General features: G+C 39.4%; 1 protein-coding gene across 1 annotated transcript in view; it reads right to left on the bottom strand.

Moving 5' to 3' along the window:
• The window catches only part of SP100 (SP100 nuclear antigen), a 106,847-nt gene that overhangs the window by 10,769 nt on the left and 76,851 nt on the right, over positions 1-19,227 (bottom strand). Inside the window, 6 exon segments of the mRNA XM_021716002.1 lie at positions 656-694; positions 2,240-2,382; positions 5,259-5,363; positions 6,651-6,698; positions 10,128-10,190; positions 12,616-12,672. Of these exon segments, the coding sequence (XP_021571677.1) occupies positions 656-694; positions 2,240-2,382; positions 5,259-5,363; positions 6,651-6,698; positions 10,128-10,190; positions 12,616-12,672 (455 nt within the window).

Consider the following 19,227-nt stretch of genomic DNA (forward strand, 5'->3'; position numbering starts at 1 on the left):
AGGCGGGTCTCGAACCCATGGGCTCAGGCAATCCACTCACCTCAGCCTCCCAAGGCACGGAATTACAGGCTGAGCCACCAAGCCCAGCTTATACTTATACATTTTAAGGAGAATTCTACATTAAGTCATCTGTAGTGACCATGGGACATTACTAGGGAAAATTTCGCTTCATGTTTATTTCATTAAAGATAGAACCTAGACAAAACAATAAAAACAATCAGTATTTAAGTTGAGATTGCAAAGACAATGGTTGTTAAATGTATTGTTTTGTGCATTTCAAAATTGTGCTTGTTTTTCCAACTCTAGCCCCATCTTTCATAGTTAAAGAAAGTATGGCATTCAGTTTGTTTGTTGAAACACACATACACGTTTAGTTCTGTCTTTTCTATTTTTTTAAACAGAAATGTTTTACTATCATATTATTTTTTTCCTGTTTTTAAGGACTGCTGTCACTTCTATCTCAAATGTTTTGATGCTCAAAGACCTTATATACTGTAAAATGTTTGAAAGCAGCATTTATAAAAGCACCATATTATAACATCAAATGTTATCATGATTAGTCAAAGACTAATTAGTTAAAGACTACAAGACTACAGAGATGGCAAATCAACAATATGCTAGATGAGACATTGGTAGAAGGTTGTTTGATAAGTACCTTTTTTCTTAGTTTTGGTAGGTCTGGTAGAAAGCCTTTCTGAAAGAGAAAAGAGATTAATGGTATGATGGAGTCTTGTTTTTATTTTGTGAGCTTGGTGTTTCTGACTACTCTCCAGGTATTTCAACCTGAATGTTCCACTATCAACTCAAATTCAAGATGTTGTCATGAAAATTATTTTTTTTGATTCCCCAGGGATTAAAGTAAGCATTTAGACTTCTCTGGGTTCTTCATGATTTCTATGAGTGGCCCAGTGAATGCATCTGCCTCACTACCTACAACTTCTTACACATTGTGGAGCAGATTTTTATGTCAACCTTCCTATATGAGTAGAATACCCCATTCTATGTTTTTTATTTCTTTGGTTTTTCATAACTACTCTTCTTTTGAGACCTAGCTCAGTGCAAACTGTTCCATGAAACAGTCCTCAACCTCAAAGTCAGAAATGACCTTTCTTCCCCCAAACTACTGTATCTCTTCCTGTCTCTTGTTAGAGCATTGACACATTGTCTGGTAAAACCTTTCTCCTGAGTAGTGGTGTACACCCTGTAGGACTGCATGGCTTTAGATACTGTTTAAAAAATATTCGCAGAGTTGCGCAGCGGAAGCATTCTGGGCCCATAAAAAATATTCGCTGAGCAAAGGTCTTTTCTTTTTTTGCTTTTAAATTAATTTAATTTTTAGAAAGAGGGTCTCACTGTGTTGGCCAGTCTAGAGAGCAATAACTATTCACAGGCTGATTGTACTACTGATCAGCATGGGAGTTTTGACTAACCTTGTTTCTGACTTGGGAAGGTTTACCCTTCTTTAGGGACCCTGGTGGTCTCCCACTCCTGGGAGGTTGTTTAGTATGGACATCTGATTGGCATAGTGCCCTGCAGCCCAGAACTCCTGAGCTCAAGTGATTTTCTCATCTCAGCCTCTCTAGTAGCTGGAAGAGCAGGCATGCCCCAGTGGACCTTGCGAATTTTTTCTTTATTGTTAGAATGGCACAAGGAAGAACTGTCTGGGGTGTTTAATGAAAAGAGCACTATACTGAGAGTCAAAAGAAGGATTTATTTGCAGCAAAGACCCTGTCTCTGCTTTGTCCACAACAGGGAATTGATATGAAGAACAAAGGAGTTATTGCAAGATGCAATTTATTTATATTCTTTTACAAGAATAAATTTGAGATAGCTTATCAAAAGAAATATTGTTGAAACATTTTATAATCCAGAAACTACCCGTCTTGATATATTATTTTCAGACATATAATTCTGCTATGTTACTTTTAACATTGGTCCTAAAATAAGATATCCCCTCTCCAATTTTGTTACTTTCATGTGACCAAGTTGCACGTTTTATTAGTGGCAGAGTCAAGGTCACAGTTACTATCCTAACTTTAAAAGGATAAGAGTTAATGTACTTAGTAGTTGAAGCTGTAACATAAGCCAACTGAGGTACCACCCGGGGACAATACTAGTCATAACATAGGGCAAGGGGAGTCATGGCAGTTTTCTGGACACTGAGAAATTCTGCTATAGTTTGGTGTTGGTGAATCATGACAGCTAAATACTTGATTTAAACCATTTGCCCCTAGAATACCTCTATCAGGTCTTTCAGGGTCCATCCACCGCAGCGCACACTTAGCTTCCAGTTCTTGGATGCTGCGTAGCCTCCTTCAACTTCAAATTCCCTGGGACTGAGCCACCTTCCATGCTCACTCTGTATACTCTTCCCTGAGGTTCCTGTAAGACCAAGACACGGTGAGCTCCCTGACTCTGAAATACCTGAACTCAGCCTCCCATAACACTGGGTCTGGAGCCGTCCACTTTAGGCTCAGGAGCAGTGGTAGGAAAGTCTGAATTTCCCTCTCAGATATCAGGAACCCCATACCCAGCCTGAAAGACCAGGGTGGAAAGGAACGTCTTGCTATGTGTGTCTATTTCTCTGACCATCGAGAAGGAGAAAGATTACCACCTTTTAAAAGTATTTTACTATAACCAGAAATAAAAAGAGTGAGTAGGATTCTTTTTCCATTCCTTCTCTGAACCCTAGGATAGAGGCAGACTGAGTTCCAGAGAGGCAAACGAGGGCACAAAGTCTACCATCATGCACTTTTGCCCCCAGCTGGTCACGTGGAAGCTGTTGCTACAGCCATATCTGCTTCACCTTGCACAACATTGTTCATCCAGCAAATGACAATCAATAACTTCTCATATTTTGGACTTATGGCCATTTTATGCTAAAAGTAATTATTATGCTAAAAGTAATATTGGAAATGTTGTCCAGTGGGAGAAGTGAAATTATGCGTATGAAATATAGTCACAAGGGCAAACATTTATGCTAGTTGGTCCTCAAAGAAACTGTATCGTGGGAGGGGGGAAATCCATCATGACAGATGAACATTGGCTCTGTACTTCAACAGTTAGAGTTTACAAAATATTTTAAGTCTGTTATTTCATTTTTTGTCTCATAATAATACAGTAAGGCAAGTTTTATTATTATTCTTCTCATTTTGTAGAGGAGGAAGTTCAGAGAGAGAGAGATTGAGTGCCTTGTGGTAGATGAATAGGAAACTCTTGGCATAGCTGCCACTTGAATGCAGGTCTTCTGATTCTGTATCCTATGCACTTTCCACTTAGCATAAGGTTATACAGATGTTATGGGAAATGGGGCGGTGAAGACTGAGGCTGAGTTTCCCAAATGTGTACACTTTCCACCAGGTATTGAAACACTTGCTCTTGCAGTGGGTACTATGTGGACATCCTGCAAGCCTTTTGCATGGGGTAAGGGGAGATGGCCTTATAGCTGATGTCTTATGAATTTTTAAAGTGTGTAAATACCCTTGTTACTCCAGCCTATCTAGGTAGTTGTGCAGAAAAGAGTGAACATAGTACACCTGAGACTGTCCTTAGTGGGTCTATGTGCAAGGTGGGACCTTGGCTGGCTTCTGGGAATTTGGATTTCAAGAGGGTTTCATCATTCCCAGAACTGAGAAAAAGGATCCCTGTGCCTAAACTACATAAACAATATGGATTATGCTGAACATCTGCTTTTCTTCTGGGAGTCCGAAATTTTGGTGTGTGCTTATGTGACTAACCTCTGATAAAAAAAAACCTTGGACTCCCAGACTCAGGCTGATTTCCCTGGTAGACAACATTTCACATGTGTTGTCACAGTTTTTGCTGCAGGAATTAAATGAGTCCCGTGTTTCCCCATTGGGGAGAAGAATCTTGGAAGCTTGCTCTTAGTTTCCTCTGGACTTTTTCCCATGCATCTTTTCCCTTTGCTGCTTTTGTTTTCCATTCTTTCACTCTTATATAAACTCTAGCTATTTGGCAACTAGTTCCTGATAAAAACCCCAAGTGCCCATACCATAAGAGATAAGATAGACAAGTGGGACCTCATCAAACTGACAAGCTTCTGCAAAGCCAAATAAACCATCAGGAGAGCAGAGAGACAGCCTACAGACTGGGAAAAAATATTTGCTAACTGTATGTCCGACAAAGGCCTAACATCTAGGATCCACAAGGAACTCAAATGTGCTGAAAAGAAAAAAACAAACAGCCCCATTACAAAGTGGGCAAAAGATATGAATAGATAGTTTTCAAAGAAGACATACAAGCAGTCTCATCCTCACTAGTCATCAAAGAAATGCTCATCTTCACTAGTCATCAAAAATGCTCATCCTTACTAGTCATCAAAGAAATGCAAATTAAAAGCACACCGATACCACCTAACTCCAGTTAGGATGGCCATCATCAATAACTCAAAAAACAACAGATGCTAGAGAGGATGTTGTGAAAAAGGAACACTTCTACACTGTTGGTGGGGGTGTAAACTGTACAACTTCTGTGAAAAACAATGTGGTGATTCCTAAAAGATCTAAAAATTGATCTTCCATATGACCCCACAATCCCAATACTGGGAATATACCCAGAAGAACTCAAATCACTCTATAAAAAAGATACCTGCACACGTATGTTTATTGCAGCATTGTTCACAATAGCAAGAACATAGAACAAACTGTGTAGCCCTCCAAAAGAGGACTGGATTTTAAAAATGTGGTACATATACATGATGTAATATTACGCTGCCATAAAGAAGAACAAAATCATGAACTTAACAGAAACCGGGATGAGCTTAGAGTCTATAATACTGAGTGATCTCTCACAGAAAAAAGAACTGAGTATCACATGTTCTCACTCATAAGCGAACCCTGAACAATTATCACAATACTACAAGCAAAGGATTGGCAGTAGTGAGAAACTGCGGGGGTGGGGGGGGAGGAGTGGAGAGGAGGGGAGGCAGGATTGGCAGTAGTGGGAATCTGTCTGGGAAAGGGGGACACATCTCATCAACAAGGGTGCCTGCATAATGAACATTTATATACCTAACCCTGAATTGTACCCCACATCTTTAAAATAAAAAAATTAAAAGTTAAAAATAAATACCTAAATAAACACTAGCTATGAGTATGACTATATACCAAATCTTAGGAGAGCCCCTAGCAAGTCACCAAACCTGGTCATGGAAATCCCCCAAACAGGTGTCTACTCCTGAACAGTATACTATTTGCACGAGTGTTTCCTAGCTGAATATCATAGACCAGAAAACTCACCTTGTTTGAATTTCTCCTTATATAGAGTCCCCTTCAGCTCACCACAAGTCACAGCAAGTTGAGGACATTGAAAATCAATATTTTCATCTCTGGGAATTCTCGGACCTGCAATGAAGCATTTTTAAAAATTCCATCTGCCTCTACAACTATGCACCCCATGTATTCCCACCCACTTTGAGATTCTTCTTTTATCATTTAAAATATATTGAAGTGACTTCCCCCATGGATTAATTACATTCAAGGATTTTCTTTTATGGCACATTAGATCGCTATAGATAATGTCATCCTCCACTCCATTCTTGCAAGTCCTACACAACAACCTGGTGCGGGAGGATCTGAACTCCAGACTTGTTGGTCACATTCACCTATCGCACGTATGACTTTCCTCCTGATATTTGAAGGGAGATTTCTATTCATATTATTGCTTTGAAGTTATGCAAAAAAAAAAAAATCCTCAAATTTTAGTCTTGTCCCTCTATTCAAGATATTAACTGGGCGATCAGAGAGCACGACTGCAACAGAGCACGCATATGGGCAGTGTCTGCCTCCCTCTTTGCCATTTGCTTTGCTTCATTTTTCCTTCCTGAACTTTCTCTGTGGCTGTAAGGGATGCTCGGGGAGGGGAACCCTGGAAGAAATTGCACATTGCTTAGGGAGCCCTGCATATCATGAGTGGGACACTGAGATCTGATTCCCCTGAAGCAGATACTGAAGGTCTTAAATGAATTTCTAGTCAACGTTGATGGGAATTCATAAAAATGAGTCTGGAGCTTCTCTCTGGGAGGGGAGGGTGGGCTGTCCATGTTACTTCCAGTCAGTTCAGAGATAGACTATTAGAGCTGGGGTGGGTCCAGGAGGGTACTCAGTCTAATTTACCTGCCACCCCCTTCCACACATTTATAGATGAGAAAATTGAGGCAAAAAAGGCCAAATGACAGGCCAGTTAACTACCAAAGAAAGTTTAGGAATCAGAACATGAGTCCTGTGTTACTACCGAGGTTTCCCCCTAGTGGGCACCTTGTGGCTCTCTACATAGACAAAAAAAAAGGGGGCAGCTAAATGTCATGTGGGTCACAAACTTGATACTTAATTTCTTTATATTTCCATTTTAAAAAGTTATCAGTGCAGTGAAGGGAGCCTGGTAAAGGCCCAGGAAGGACTGTGATCTCTCAAAGATCAACTGGCTAATCAATGGGGTGGGTGTTATCATTTTTTTGTCATGCTGACACTAAAATTGTAAAAATTGTCTGATGCTAATGAAAATCCTAATGTTTGATACCAGTTCCACAAGTCAATGAAGGAAATTGCTTTATCACTTAGAATACAGAGTACAGAATAAGAATTTAGATGCTTAATTATTAAAGGAGTATTAATCATTTTTTTTTTTTTTACCTCTTCTTCTTTTTCTTTTCAAAGGTTCAGAGTTGATGCTTTTTCTCCCTGAGGATGTTGAAAAACAACATAAATGTCTCTTGCTTTATAACATTGCATTGTAAACACCTTTCAAATGTAACTTTTTAAGAGCTTATTAAGTATTTAAAGAAAAATATCAAATGCCTACATCAGAAGTCAGGAACTTCTTCTGTAAAGAACCACATAGAAAATATTTAAGATTTTGTGGTTTATAATCTCTGCATGACTACTCGGTTCTGCAGTTGTGTCATAAAAACATTCGTAGACAATATGCAAATGAAGGGATGTGGCTGTGTTCCAATAAAACTTTATTTACAAAGAGTCAGTGGGTGGGTTTGCCCTGTAGGCCATAGTTTGCTGACCCCGGTCTAGATTTATTTAAAAAGATGATGTTTAACTGAGATTTATCCTATATTTCCCTATTAATATCTCCAAGTCATTCCAAATAAATTTGAAACAGTGTTTTATGTGCTTCTCAATAGACAAAGGAAGAACAAGAATGAACATGTGAGAGAAGAGATTACTAAACCTGTTTAAAAGAATAAAATAATAAGCTTGACTATTGAACAAAAGGTTTAAAAGAAACAAGTAAAATGGAAAAAATGGAGACCTCAAGGAGGTATGCAAAGCTTTCTTAATACTTCTTGCTTGTCCCTTAAAACAAATTGCTCTAGACTGATGGTTTCACAGGATGTGCCTGAGCCAAGTATGATAGTCAATGTGGTTGCCAGGGGTAAAAGTTCATCCACATAGGTGTGACTCTGTGTAGGACTCCCTTCTCTCACTCATAATGCTTAAGTGGTAGGCACACCCAGGAAAACCTGCCATCTCTAACTCTCTCTTTCCCTCTTTCTCGTTCTCTTCCCCACAGTTCCATGAAAAGACAGCTGTGCTCTGTCTGCTTTCTCCTTTCCATAAGGTGGTCAGATTGGAGACCCAGCCCTGGCCTTAACCTGGGTCAATAATGGCAATAGCCATTACTGGCCAACATACATTCTCTTGCTTTCAATCTCTCTCTGTTTAAATTCTTCTTGGACTAGATGATTAGCTAGATTCTTCTTTCAATCAAAATCTATTGAGGGCAAACAACTTCATGGCAAAGAAGCAGAAGCTCATTGTATTCCTTTCCCAGTTCTTGCCATGCAGAAATTTGGGCTGAAGACCCAATCTTATGTAATGAAGTGCTGCTGAACTATGCTTTACAGTGGCTCTTTGTGTGTTAGCTTGTTCCAGTACCTTTTTGCTATCATACATTTAGGAAGTAAAATGCCTGGACAAAGTAGGATTTAACTATACTTGGGTCTACTAGTCTTTTTCTTTGTTTTTTGAGTTGGAGTCTCACTCTGTCACCCAGGCTGGAGTACAGTGGCATACTGCTCACAGCCACTGCAACCTCGACCTGATGGGCTCAGGTGATCCTTCCGCCTCAGCCTCCCAAGTAGCTGGAACCCCAGGTATGTGCCACCAAACCCGGCTAATTTTTTGATTTATTGTAGAGATGGGGTCTCGTCATATTGCTCAAGTTGGTCTCAAACCTCTGAGCTCAGGTAATCCTCTCGCCTCCAGCTCCCAAAGTGCCGGGATTACAGGTGTGAGCCACTGCGCCTGGCCTGCCAGTCTTAATAGCGACCAAATAATAATAAAACTCTACATTAGCTCATTTAAATAATTGCAGTCAGAAAAAATTACAAGTTATTTAAAAATAATTTTGTTAGTAGTTGGAACTAATCATTCTGGGCAAAAGACTGTATCAGGATGTTTAAGTGACTCTTTGGTTATCTCAGAGTATCAGCAGAAGACTCAATATCCAGGAATGGTGCAAAAGGAGCACAGGCCTCCCATATTCTAAGGCAAGATGCTAGTCTAGCCTTGCTGCACAGAACATGATAGGAAATAGGGAACAGTCCTCACCTCTAGGCCTTATGAGAAAGGCTACATTTCTTTGGAGAGAATTGTCAAATACCTTCCCCTAAGCCAAGCAGAAAGGTTTTAAGACATCCATGCAGGAGATGGATCTCGGTCCCTGGGGACGTCAGAGTAGGAGAGACTATTAGACTCACCTCTTAGAAGTGAAAAGTGAAGGTCATGTCTAGAGGAGTCAGTAGTAGCAGAGGGGTGAGCTGGGAGCCAGCAAGCGAATCAGTGAAGAAGCATGAGTCCTATGACCTAGGGGAGGCCCTCTGGATGGGAGCTGGACTGGGTGTTTTTGAGAGAAACTCTGTCTGAAATAACTGCATTGGGTGTGAACCTTCTAGAAGGACCATCCAATGTCTTCATTCTCAAGCAAGTTGGCCACCATCAACTATGGAAAGGCAGTAGAATATACCACTTCTATTATACTAGAGGGGAATTTATAGTCATATAAATAGATATGCATATAAGTATATATTTATGTATATATATGCTTATGTGGCCAGAGAGTTTTAGAATAACTTATCTATAATCTGACAAATTTGTCTATAAATTTGAGACAGAGACTGACTGAAGGGAGAGCAAGATCACCACGGGGCATCCTGGCAGGAGATAGTGTCTGTCTTCTCTACTTGCTTCATCCTCCTTCACAGTTGCTTTTTCCTGGCTGAAATAGAAGCTCTGTGGAGTTCTAGAATCATCTGCAAATTGCACAGAGAGAAGGCTTTGCATTTTTGAACCTCTACATCGTGAAGGTGGGAGATTGGAAGGACTGAGAATGTGACTCGGTAGAGACAGGTGTAAAGCTCTGAAAATGAACTTCAGGTTGATTAGCTACTCTTCCTACCTTTCCAGCCAGGGATGCTGGGGAATCCATTAAAGACACTCCACAAGGGCCTGTGTTCAAAATGTGGAAGAGAGGGCTGTCCATGGTCCCTACCAACTCTGGTGAGAGATTCACGGAATGTGAAGCCATGTAGGAAACTGGGAAGGGCCTAGAAGGGCAGTCAGTCTAACTCACTTAATTTCACTTTATACATGAGTAAACTGAGGCAAAAGAGGTGAAGTGGCAGACTCAAGACCACACAATAATCACATGGTGGTGGGCAAGAGGAGGGAAAGCTGCATCACTTGTGAATTACACAGGTTTTTGAGTGCAAACTATTTCCAGGCTTGAAAGTTATCAATCCAGCAGAGCCACGGACAGAAGCCCTGGACCCTGAGGTCTGGTTTCAGATATATCACCAAGTTGCTTGCTTGTGGTATTATCATCTTTCTTACCCTGACTCATTTTGGAAGTTGACTAAATCTGATATATTTTTCAACAGTAAGTATAGCTAATATAAAGCGACTGGGAAAAACCAAGAATTTGGTCTGTCCAAGGAGACATGATGGTGAGCCATACAGATGAGTCACCAACCATCATCTTTGTCCTGGATGAAGGTCTTTGGGCTGAAAATGCAGTGAAAAAGAAAAAAAGCATACGAATTTAGATGCTTATTTAAAAATGTGTGTGTGTGTGTGTGTGTGTGTGTGTGTGTTTACCTCTTTGTTGGTGTGTTTTCTGTGTGACTCTTTTATTCAGAGTTAAGTGGCTTCGAGGTCTGCCTCTCTTTTTCCCTGCTAAAATACAAATATATAAAAACACAAGCTGCCAAAAAGTCTCATTGCATATAGTAGTGCTTTTCAAAAATTTCATATAACTGTAACTTTTTAAGAGCCTAACACGCAAAGAAAAATATATACCACATAGCTTGCAATTACCATACCTTTGATGGCTAACCTGGGTCTATCCTAGACTTAATTTTCTTTACCCTGACATCAGTCAAAATTCATTTACTCCCTTTTAATAAAAAGAATTTTTAGAAAGAGTTTCATTTGTGTCCCAAGGAACCCAGTCAGAAAAAGCTAACACTTACGTGCTTATTATGGGCTAGACACTAACATAACACATTTACATCTATTCATTTATTTATTAAATTGGGACTTTTGCTACCGTCATTATCCATGAAGAAACTGAAGCCTTCAGAAATTATAAAATTAAGTAAAGCATTGCAGGTGCCTTTGGTTGAGAGGCAGAAATCAATTGCAGCAACCCAAGAATTTGGTCTGTCCAAGGAGACATGATGGTGAGCCATACAGATGAGTCACTGGCCATCATCTTTGACCTGGATGAAGGTCTTTGGGCTGAAAATGTAGTGAAAGTGACCAAAAACATGAGGTTGGACAAAATTAGGATCTAAGAAACTAACCAGGATTGCCCAAGGGGAATTTGTACATAAAGGTTCAAGTCCTAGAAAAACTTAGGGTTGGTGCTAGCAAAGGGTTGACTGAAACCCTATCTCAAGAGAATATATTCTCAGATTCAACAGATGATAGGATGTGGGTGGAAAGACAGTGAGGTATTTGCAGGTAAATCTCATGCATTCCATGTTTAAAGGTGCTGGTCTCTAAGGCAGGGCCATAAAGTGTACTTCCTCCCTCCGTTTTCTCCCTTCCTCCTCCCTCCCACCTTCCTTTCTCCTTCCCTCCCTCCCTCCCTACCTCTCTTCCCACCCTCTCTGTCTCTTTCACCCTTTTTCTTTCTTTCTATGGCTTGATCACAACTTGGACTTGTCTAGCCATAGACATCTTAGGCAAAGACTCTTTTTCTATTCCTTTGTGTCTTTCTCTGATTTACCCTTCACCAAAGCCTGTTATGGTCAAACGAGTTAAAGACATACAAGTAGTCTGGTTCGGTTTACTCAAGTTCTCCTTACTAAGAGATTTGAGGATTAAGACCTGCTAATAATATAGAGCTACTGGGCTTTCCTTTGTAATTGTCCTTTGTGCGTTTTCTTGCTCAGATACCCCAGAGGAAGTAGTGTAGCTGTTCTTGGGTTTCCTGTCCAAATACTGTCCAATGACACCATATTCTTGCTATAGAAGTTGAGCAAAGAGCTCCCCTCTCCTCAAGGAAAGAGAGAGGGCTTTAGCTTCAAGGTAATTGATCTGCCTCTCCAGGAGTTTGAGGAAGGCAGAGACTTTTCCAGACTCAATCTTGGAAGATCTAGAGGAGCGACCGTGTTGGGAACCAGCTATAGGCCAACTGACAATAGGACCATGAGGAGGTATCATTAACATAGGCCTCCCTGAGGAAGGGAGGCACTCATTGAATTCTTCTTGAGAGATATTCTTCCCAGGAGGAGCACTTGGATGGATGAGGTAACCCCAGGCATGTGGACTTCCCCAAACTAGGAGAGGCATGTGGACCTCCTCAAGCTGGGAGACGAACAGGGAATTATTAAGCAGCCAGCTGGAGTTCCTGCATTAGGGGAACATCAGTTGAGAAGGTCTCTCTAAATTGGGTGTCTCTAAAGAACTCACAAATGAACGTGGCTCAAGCATCCACCATTTCTGGGAGACACCAGGATCTATCATAAGAAGACCACTCTTGCTCCTGACTGTTTCATTCTTTCCCTCTTCCCCAGATTCAAATTAGCTGAAAGCAACAGAAACTGAGTAGAGTTAGAAGGAAGCATGAGAAGAGGCTGGTCTCGCCCAGCTTCCCTGCTACAGAGTTTCTGGTTTTAATATTTCATCAGCTCAGATTTTTAAATATTAAATGAGATACCACTGCTGCTTAAAGGAACTAGCAGAGCTCTGGGGCTTACCCAAGAATTCATCTATGGTCAAGAAAAAAACTACTTGAGAGAACAGGTTTAAAAAGAAAGTAGGAGACAAAATAAATGTGATCACAACCTGCAGTGACAGTGACAATCAGATCAGCCTTCTGGACCCAGAGTTGGAAACCTCATGTTAAAAAAGGCAGATTCTTTCTAACACTTCTGGACTGTTAGATGAAAGAGAAATAAATTATTTGGCTTAAGCCGCTGTATTTTGGGATCTTTTGTAACAACAACTTACCCTGTATTCTAAATAATCCATTAGTTATGAAGCTATCATGACTCATAGGAGATTTGGGGGCTACAGAAAAGATGGGGTCTGGCAGGGAGATCAGGACCCTAGCAAGCTCAAAGGAGTGGATTCTCACATTTCTTCTTACCTCTTTGGAGACTGTTTACTTTATATACCTGTTTTCTCCTTTTCCCTTCAAACAGAAAAGAAAGAAAATAATCATTTAAAACTATAAGCAAAGATTTACAAGCTTTATATGTCAATAGCTTTCAAGTATTTTATTTTGAAGTCTTCCTTCTATGTTTGTGGGGATAAATCTTCAGCTACCAACATCCCATCTTGGTTGGCATCATGTGGAAAACAATAATCACAAAGTCCACTTACATTTACACAGTGCCAGTTATTTACACTATGCTTTTACACATCAACATGTGGTCTTGCCATTCACTATAAATAATTTTTTTTTTAAATCAGAGTCTTACTGTGATGCCCAGGCTGGAGTGCAGTGACATGGTCACAGCCACCACAACCTCAAACTGCTGGGTTCAGACAATCCTTCTACCTCTACCTTCCAAGTATTTGGAACTACAGGCATGTACAACACCCAGCTACTTTTTAAAATTTATTGTAGGGACAGGATCTCGCCAAGGTACATAGGCTAGTCTTGAACCCCTGAGCTAAGGCAATCCTTTTGCCTCTGCCTCCCAAGGTGCTGGGATTACACACTATAAAGAAAATGTAAAGAGCAACTGAAGTCAGGCAGCAGCTGCCAGCAGAAGAATTAGAGTATGGAGGGGCTCGAGTGAGAGTAGGTCTCAGAAATCCCTAGTGAAGTATACTTCCTGGAATTTAGAGGCATGCCTTAAAAAGCTAAAGCTGTGATCCCTGTTTATAAGAGTCAGAACTTAAGAAAAAGTAGAAGAAGAAAAATCAGAGAAATAAAGACAAATTTAGAAGAAGAATAAAGGAGATCAGACACTTCAGAAATTAAAGTGAAGGACATAGATTATAGAAAAAAGAAAAGGAAATAAGAAATTTTAAGAACAGTTTAGAAAAATTAGAGAGAAAATAATCAATGGAATACTGTGAACAAATCATTGGCATTCCTACAAAAATCAAAATAAGAAAAGAAATAATTGAAGATAGTCAAGAAAAAAGTTTATGAAATTATAATATAAAATGGAATGGATATATAAAAAGTACCTACATTTTCACCCTGTAGCAAATAAATTTGACTTAAAAAGTCAACACAGATATATTTCAGTAAATTTACTGAATCTTCAAGACAAAGAAAGAATTGAGTGGGCAGCACAAGAAAAAACATTTTCAAGGGAATAGATCTTAATGGCCATACAATTTTCCACAGCAACATAATACCACAGGAAAGAAGAGAAAGCCTACAAGATATTTCTAGAAATAAAAAATGAGGCTAGGCAAGGTATCATGCTTATAATTCCAACAATTTAGGAAGTGAGGTGAGAGGATTGCTTGAGCCCAGGAGTTCAAGATCAGACTGGAAAACAGTAAGACTGCGTCTTCGATAAGAAAAAAAAAAGAGCAAATTATTTTTACGGTAAAAATAACACAACAAATAATTTTGAACAGGAAAATTCTAGGAATGTTGTTTCTATGAGTCCTTATTGAGAAAAATTCTAGAGGATACACTACAGCAAACTGAGGCAGAAATAAAAAAATTGTGGCAAACAGACCAAATTACAAGTAGGGAGTGGAATTAAAGACCAAAATATTAAGTATATATTCTCTGACAATATAGAGATGATACTTGCAGAGCAAGTTCTTTATCTATTCTATAGGTAGTGGTCAAAAGGTATTGTTTAGAAAAATTCAAGAGTGAATGTAAAGCATGTTTAATGACTGAAATGTAAACATAATGGTAATGTCATGGCCTCAAATTGGGTGGGAAAGGAAAAAGAGGGGACAGAGAAATGGGACACATGCTGATTCTATAAATCTCCTGGGTGGAAAACAAGTGAGTATTGTTTAAAAGAGAGGACCAAAGGTATCATATAAAGGTAATTCTAACAATACAAACCTTTTTAAACATCAGGAGTATACACTCCCAACCAATGAGAATACAGGAAATAGATGAGGACTCAACCATTCATTTCTTTTCAAAGAAAGACTCAGAAGCTGACCACATTTCTTATGCTCATATACCATTGACTAGAACTTAGCAACATGGGCAGAGTTAACTGTAAGGAAGGTTGAAAGAAGAGCCTCAGCTAGGTAGACATGTGTCCAGTTGTAATCACTTGAAAAATGTAAATCTTCCTTAGTATCAGAAGTACTCAATCCATATGAAGTGCAGAGAAGACAGAATGCGGAATGTCGACTTTTAAAAAATCCAAACTCCTAGAATATATATTATATGTGACTAAAACAAGATCAAACATCTTGGTCCTATCAATTAGATTAAATGGGCCTAACTCACTTATTTAAAAAAAGAAGTTTGAGATTGAATTACAGGGTAAAAACCTACTTTTCATCATCTACAAAAGACTGACTTTAAGATATATTTTTAAAACATTGAAAATAAACATATAGGCAAATATGTAATCAATATATATCAACAAAGAGAAAACAGGGGTCATGCAATTCAGACTAAAAAGTTTTAAGCAAGTAGAAATAGAAGATGCAGTAAGAAACAGGCAGAAGTGCACTGTTAGTAGAAGACTTTATTTTTGCTTCTTTTAGATCATGAGAGATCAGTGAACAAAACAGAAAAGAATGGAAGACCCAAATGGTGCATTTAACAAGGTCAGTGTTACTTATACATATTGAATTCCACAGAAAATAGAGTATACTCGCATACATTTTTCCCCATCCTCTCTTAAACAACTCTAGAGTCGAAGAAGACATCCAAATCCAAATCGCAAGGTATCTAGCAAATAACAATAATAAAAATACTGCCTATGAGAGCCATGGAGGTTTTCTCTGCCTTGGCTCTTATAGCTTAGTCCCTCACCTCATTTAGATCTTGGGCTATATGTAGTTTGTCAATGAGGCTCTCCTTGGCCACTCTATATTGGCCGATTACTGTCACTCTACAACTCCATTACTCTATTTTTCTTGATAGTATTGTCAGCATCTAAAATATTACATACTTATTTGTCTGTTTCGTATATACCCTCAGGAGAATGCAAACTTGATGAGATTTTGTTTACTTCTTTATCCTTATTGAGTAGCTTTGGAGATAAATATTTGTTGAATAAATGAATGAAGGGTCTATAAAATAGGCAACAAATAGTAAGATATCTTAGGTTCATGAATAGGAAGAGTCAACATCTTAGACAAGCCAATTCTCTCCAAATGTACTATATGCAATTTTAATAAAAATTCAACTAGGTTTCCAAAGGTTGACAAAATGATACTAACACTTACAAGAATGAGAAATGACCATAATATCCAAGACAATTTTGAAAAAGAAAAAGTCAAGAGAATTGACTCTTCTTATCTGATATTATGATATTATAAAATTATAGTATTTAATAGGTTATACTATGCATTGATGTATAATAAAGCAATGGATCAGACTAGAAAGCCCAGAGACAAATTCATGCCTACTATATGGAACTTTGATGCATGCTATGTGTGACATTACACATCAGTGAAGAAGCTGATTGGTTATCCATGTTGGAAAAAGTTAGACCCAACCTCATGCTACATAAAGCACAACTCCAAAAGAATTTAATATCTAAATGAGAAAAGAATGATGGTATCCTCACCTCATATTCCCAAAACCAGATCTTGAGATAAAGATTTGTGTTTAGTAAGTTTATTTTTGAAATGATTACAAGAATCAGTAGTGAGGAACTAGGAGGAGAGCCAACTAGGGTGGTCACCAGTGTGGTTAACTGAGCCTCAGTCTTGCTGAGGACCTTCTGAAGAGCCATAAAGAAATGAAAGAGAGTATTTATTCACCAGATCTGGTTTCATTGGTCAATAAGCCTGTTAAAGTAGAAAAATTATGCACAAATCTTGGTAATCTCAGGTTAGGCCAATATTTCTTAAACAAAGTTGAAAAAGATAATATAGACTGATTACCCAAAGATAAGATTGTATGTACATCAAAAACATGATAAATTACATTAAAATGTCAAAGGGTGATATGCAAAGGACTAGGGGAGTTTTTAAGAAGTGGAGATTAGGCAAGACCTCTCTGAAATGGAGGCACTAAGCTACAAATGGATATGAATTGGAGCCATCTCCATGAGAGAAAAAGCATTTTATATAGTATCAACAGAAAGTGCAAAGGTTCTGTGGCAGAAAATTACTTAGTTTGTTCAAGGAAGGCCAGAGTAATGAGTGAAGGGAGAATAACAGATGAGATGTAAGAGGCAATCAGGGCAGCCTACATAAATGCTTAATAGGCATGGTAAGGAGTATAAACTTTTTTCCTAGGCAAACCTTTTCTTCCAGTTTCAACTGGAAACCATTGAAAGGGTATGGGCAGTTGAGTGACAAGGCTGTTGGGCAGAAAATGAATTTTAGGTGGGCAAGAATGGAAGCAGAGAGACCAATTAGCAAGATTCTGCCTACCAGATTTAGACCATAAGCAAGATAAACAAGATAATGGGGCTTGGATGGGGTAGTGGCAAGAGAGAGAAAGAATGGACAAATTTAATGCATAATTTTGGAACTTGCTAATAGAGTGAATGTGGGGATTAGGAATGGGGAAATTCAAGCATACATTTTGGTTCAAGCAACTGAGTAAATACAGCACCATTTACTGAAGTAAGGATGACTGGTGTGGATGACAGGTTTGAGAGTGAGAGTCAAGAAATATGTTTGATATGTCATATTTGAGTCACCTGTTAGAATACAAATGGAGGTTTGGAGTAAGATACTGAACTTACTACTTTGCCATTCATGAAAGAGATAGGAGGAGAAATATAATTGGCAGACATTAACATATTGATGGAATTTAAAGAACTGGATTGGATGCAATTCCTAGGGAAAGAGTTTAGTTAGAGATGAGGGGAGCACCAAAGTCAAATCCATGAAGTACTCCAACATGTGGACATCAGGAATTCAAGAAGAAACCACCAGCACCACTAACACCACTACTATCCACACTACTACACCATCACGAACAAATGACCAGGAAGAAGGTGTCAGTCAGGAGGAGACCGTGGTGTCCCAAAAGACAAGAGAATGCATTCATCTACATGGCCTGAAGGGGACCACATTTTTCCAGTTCATTCACCTGATCAAGGTGATGCCAAGGCCTGCCAGGTGTGAGGAGGCAAGAAGTAGCCAACAACTGCCAGTCAGAAAGACCATGATCAGGTGATCACTGCAGACCAACTTCAGAAAAGCCACACCAGTTTGCTTGATCTTTTTTTTTTTATATGCCACTTATTGACTCATTTTTATAATTCATCAGTGTGAATCTTCATTAGAGACACGCATAATGTTTTTGGAAAACCATCGCGCAGAAACATCTCAACAACGTGTGTGTGCTGTACTGGATCATGAGGGACGTCAAGCACACACTTCCCTCAAACACCAAGGGACTGCACGTTCCCACAGTTTGAACCATGTATGCTTGCTTATTATGAAAGAACATTTACAGAGAATTTTTTCTCAGTTTTTATAGCACAGGAATAGATTTTTCTTATTCATGAGTTTCCAAACCATATTGTACATAATGATTGTACATTAAATCAAACAAGTTGACATCAGAGAGCAATTGCTGCCTTCTATCTTGAGTGATATGTACACTTTTAATACTAAGATTACACGTATATTTAGGGCAATATAATTTCTCTTGTGTACTATAATACCTACCTTCAACTTTCCTTTGTTTTTAAACAAAACTTTTTGGCATTATGTGGAGGCAGGATGGGAATAAACACCTTTAGACAGTTCTTCACAAAGAGAATCACAGAATCTGAACTCTCTTTTAAAAACAGTGAGAAGGGCAAGCTGTCAGTCTTCTCATGGGCATTTAAAAATAAGGTAAATATAACATACTTCTTTTAACAAAGGCTGGCCTTGTGGGTTTCTGGCTTGCAGATGGAGGTAATCTCCGCAGAGGGCATTTTCAGAGTGCGGCTGCAGTGATGCAGGGATATCACTGATGAGCGGTGTCGTCCTGTAGAAGTCACTGGGTGGCAGCTCAAGATCAATCAAAAACTGGTAGCTTCTTTCTCTTTTCAAACTGCTTGTCCACTGCCAGAGACAGGACCTGGAGGAACCTCTTGTTGGTGATGGTGGGGCCTGGATAAAGAGCTTGTGAGCCTGATAGGGGAGTTCCCTCAGCACTCGGCTGCTGAGCCCCTCACTCTTCCTTGAAATTTCATTCAACAGGAGGCTCAGTTTTGACACGTTGTTTTCAATGAAGCGGACCATCTCTAGCCCTTGGAGGGTCAACAGCTACTGACAAGGGTATATAATCTGACTTCTGGGAAGATGGTGGCAGAGTCAGTCAGACTATGTGAGTCCCAATGTGAGTAAGGGAGTGTATGGAAAATTTTGCATACATGTCTGTGAGCAAGTGGGTGTGAGAGTGGCTGACTCAGTGGGGACTCGGGAACAAGTAACCAGGAATCTCCAGGTGAAGCGGCTGGTGCTGCAGCTGTTCTGCTTGGACCATAGTGCTGCCCAGGGTGCAGAATCTGAGCACCTTTTAAAAAAATAGCAAAGACCTTCCCAGGAAGAAGCTGCCGGGAGTGACTGCCAGCTCTAGACTCTGCCTCATCACTGCTGTGCCTGGACAGACACT

The sequence above is a fragment of the Carlito syrichta genome, unplaced genomic scaffold (assembly GCF_000164805.1).
Source record: "Carlito syrichta isolate Samal-C Ts95f unplaced genomic scaffold, Tarsius_syrichta-2.0.1 Scaffold308105, whole genome shotgun sequence".
Lineage (NCBI taxonomy): Eukaryota > Metazoa > Chordata > Mammalia > Primates > Tarsiidae > Carlito > Carlito syrichta.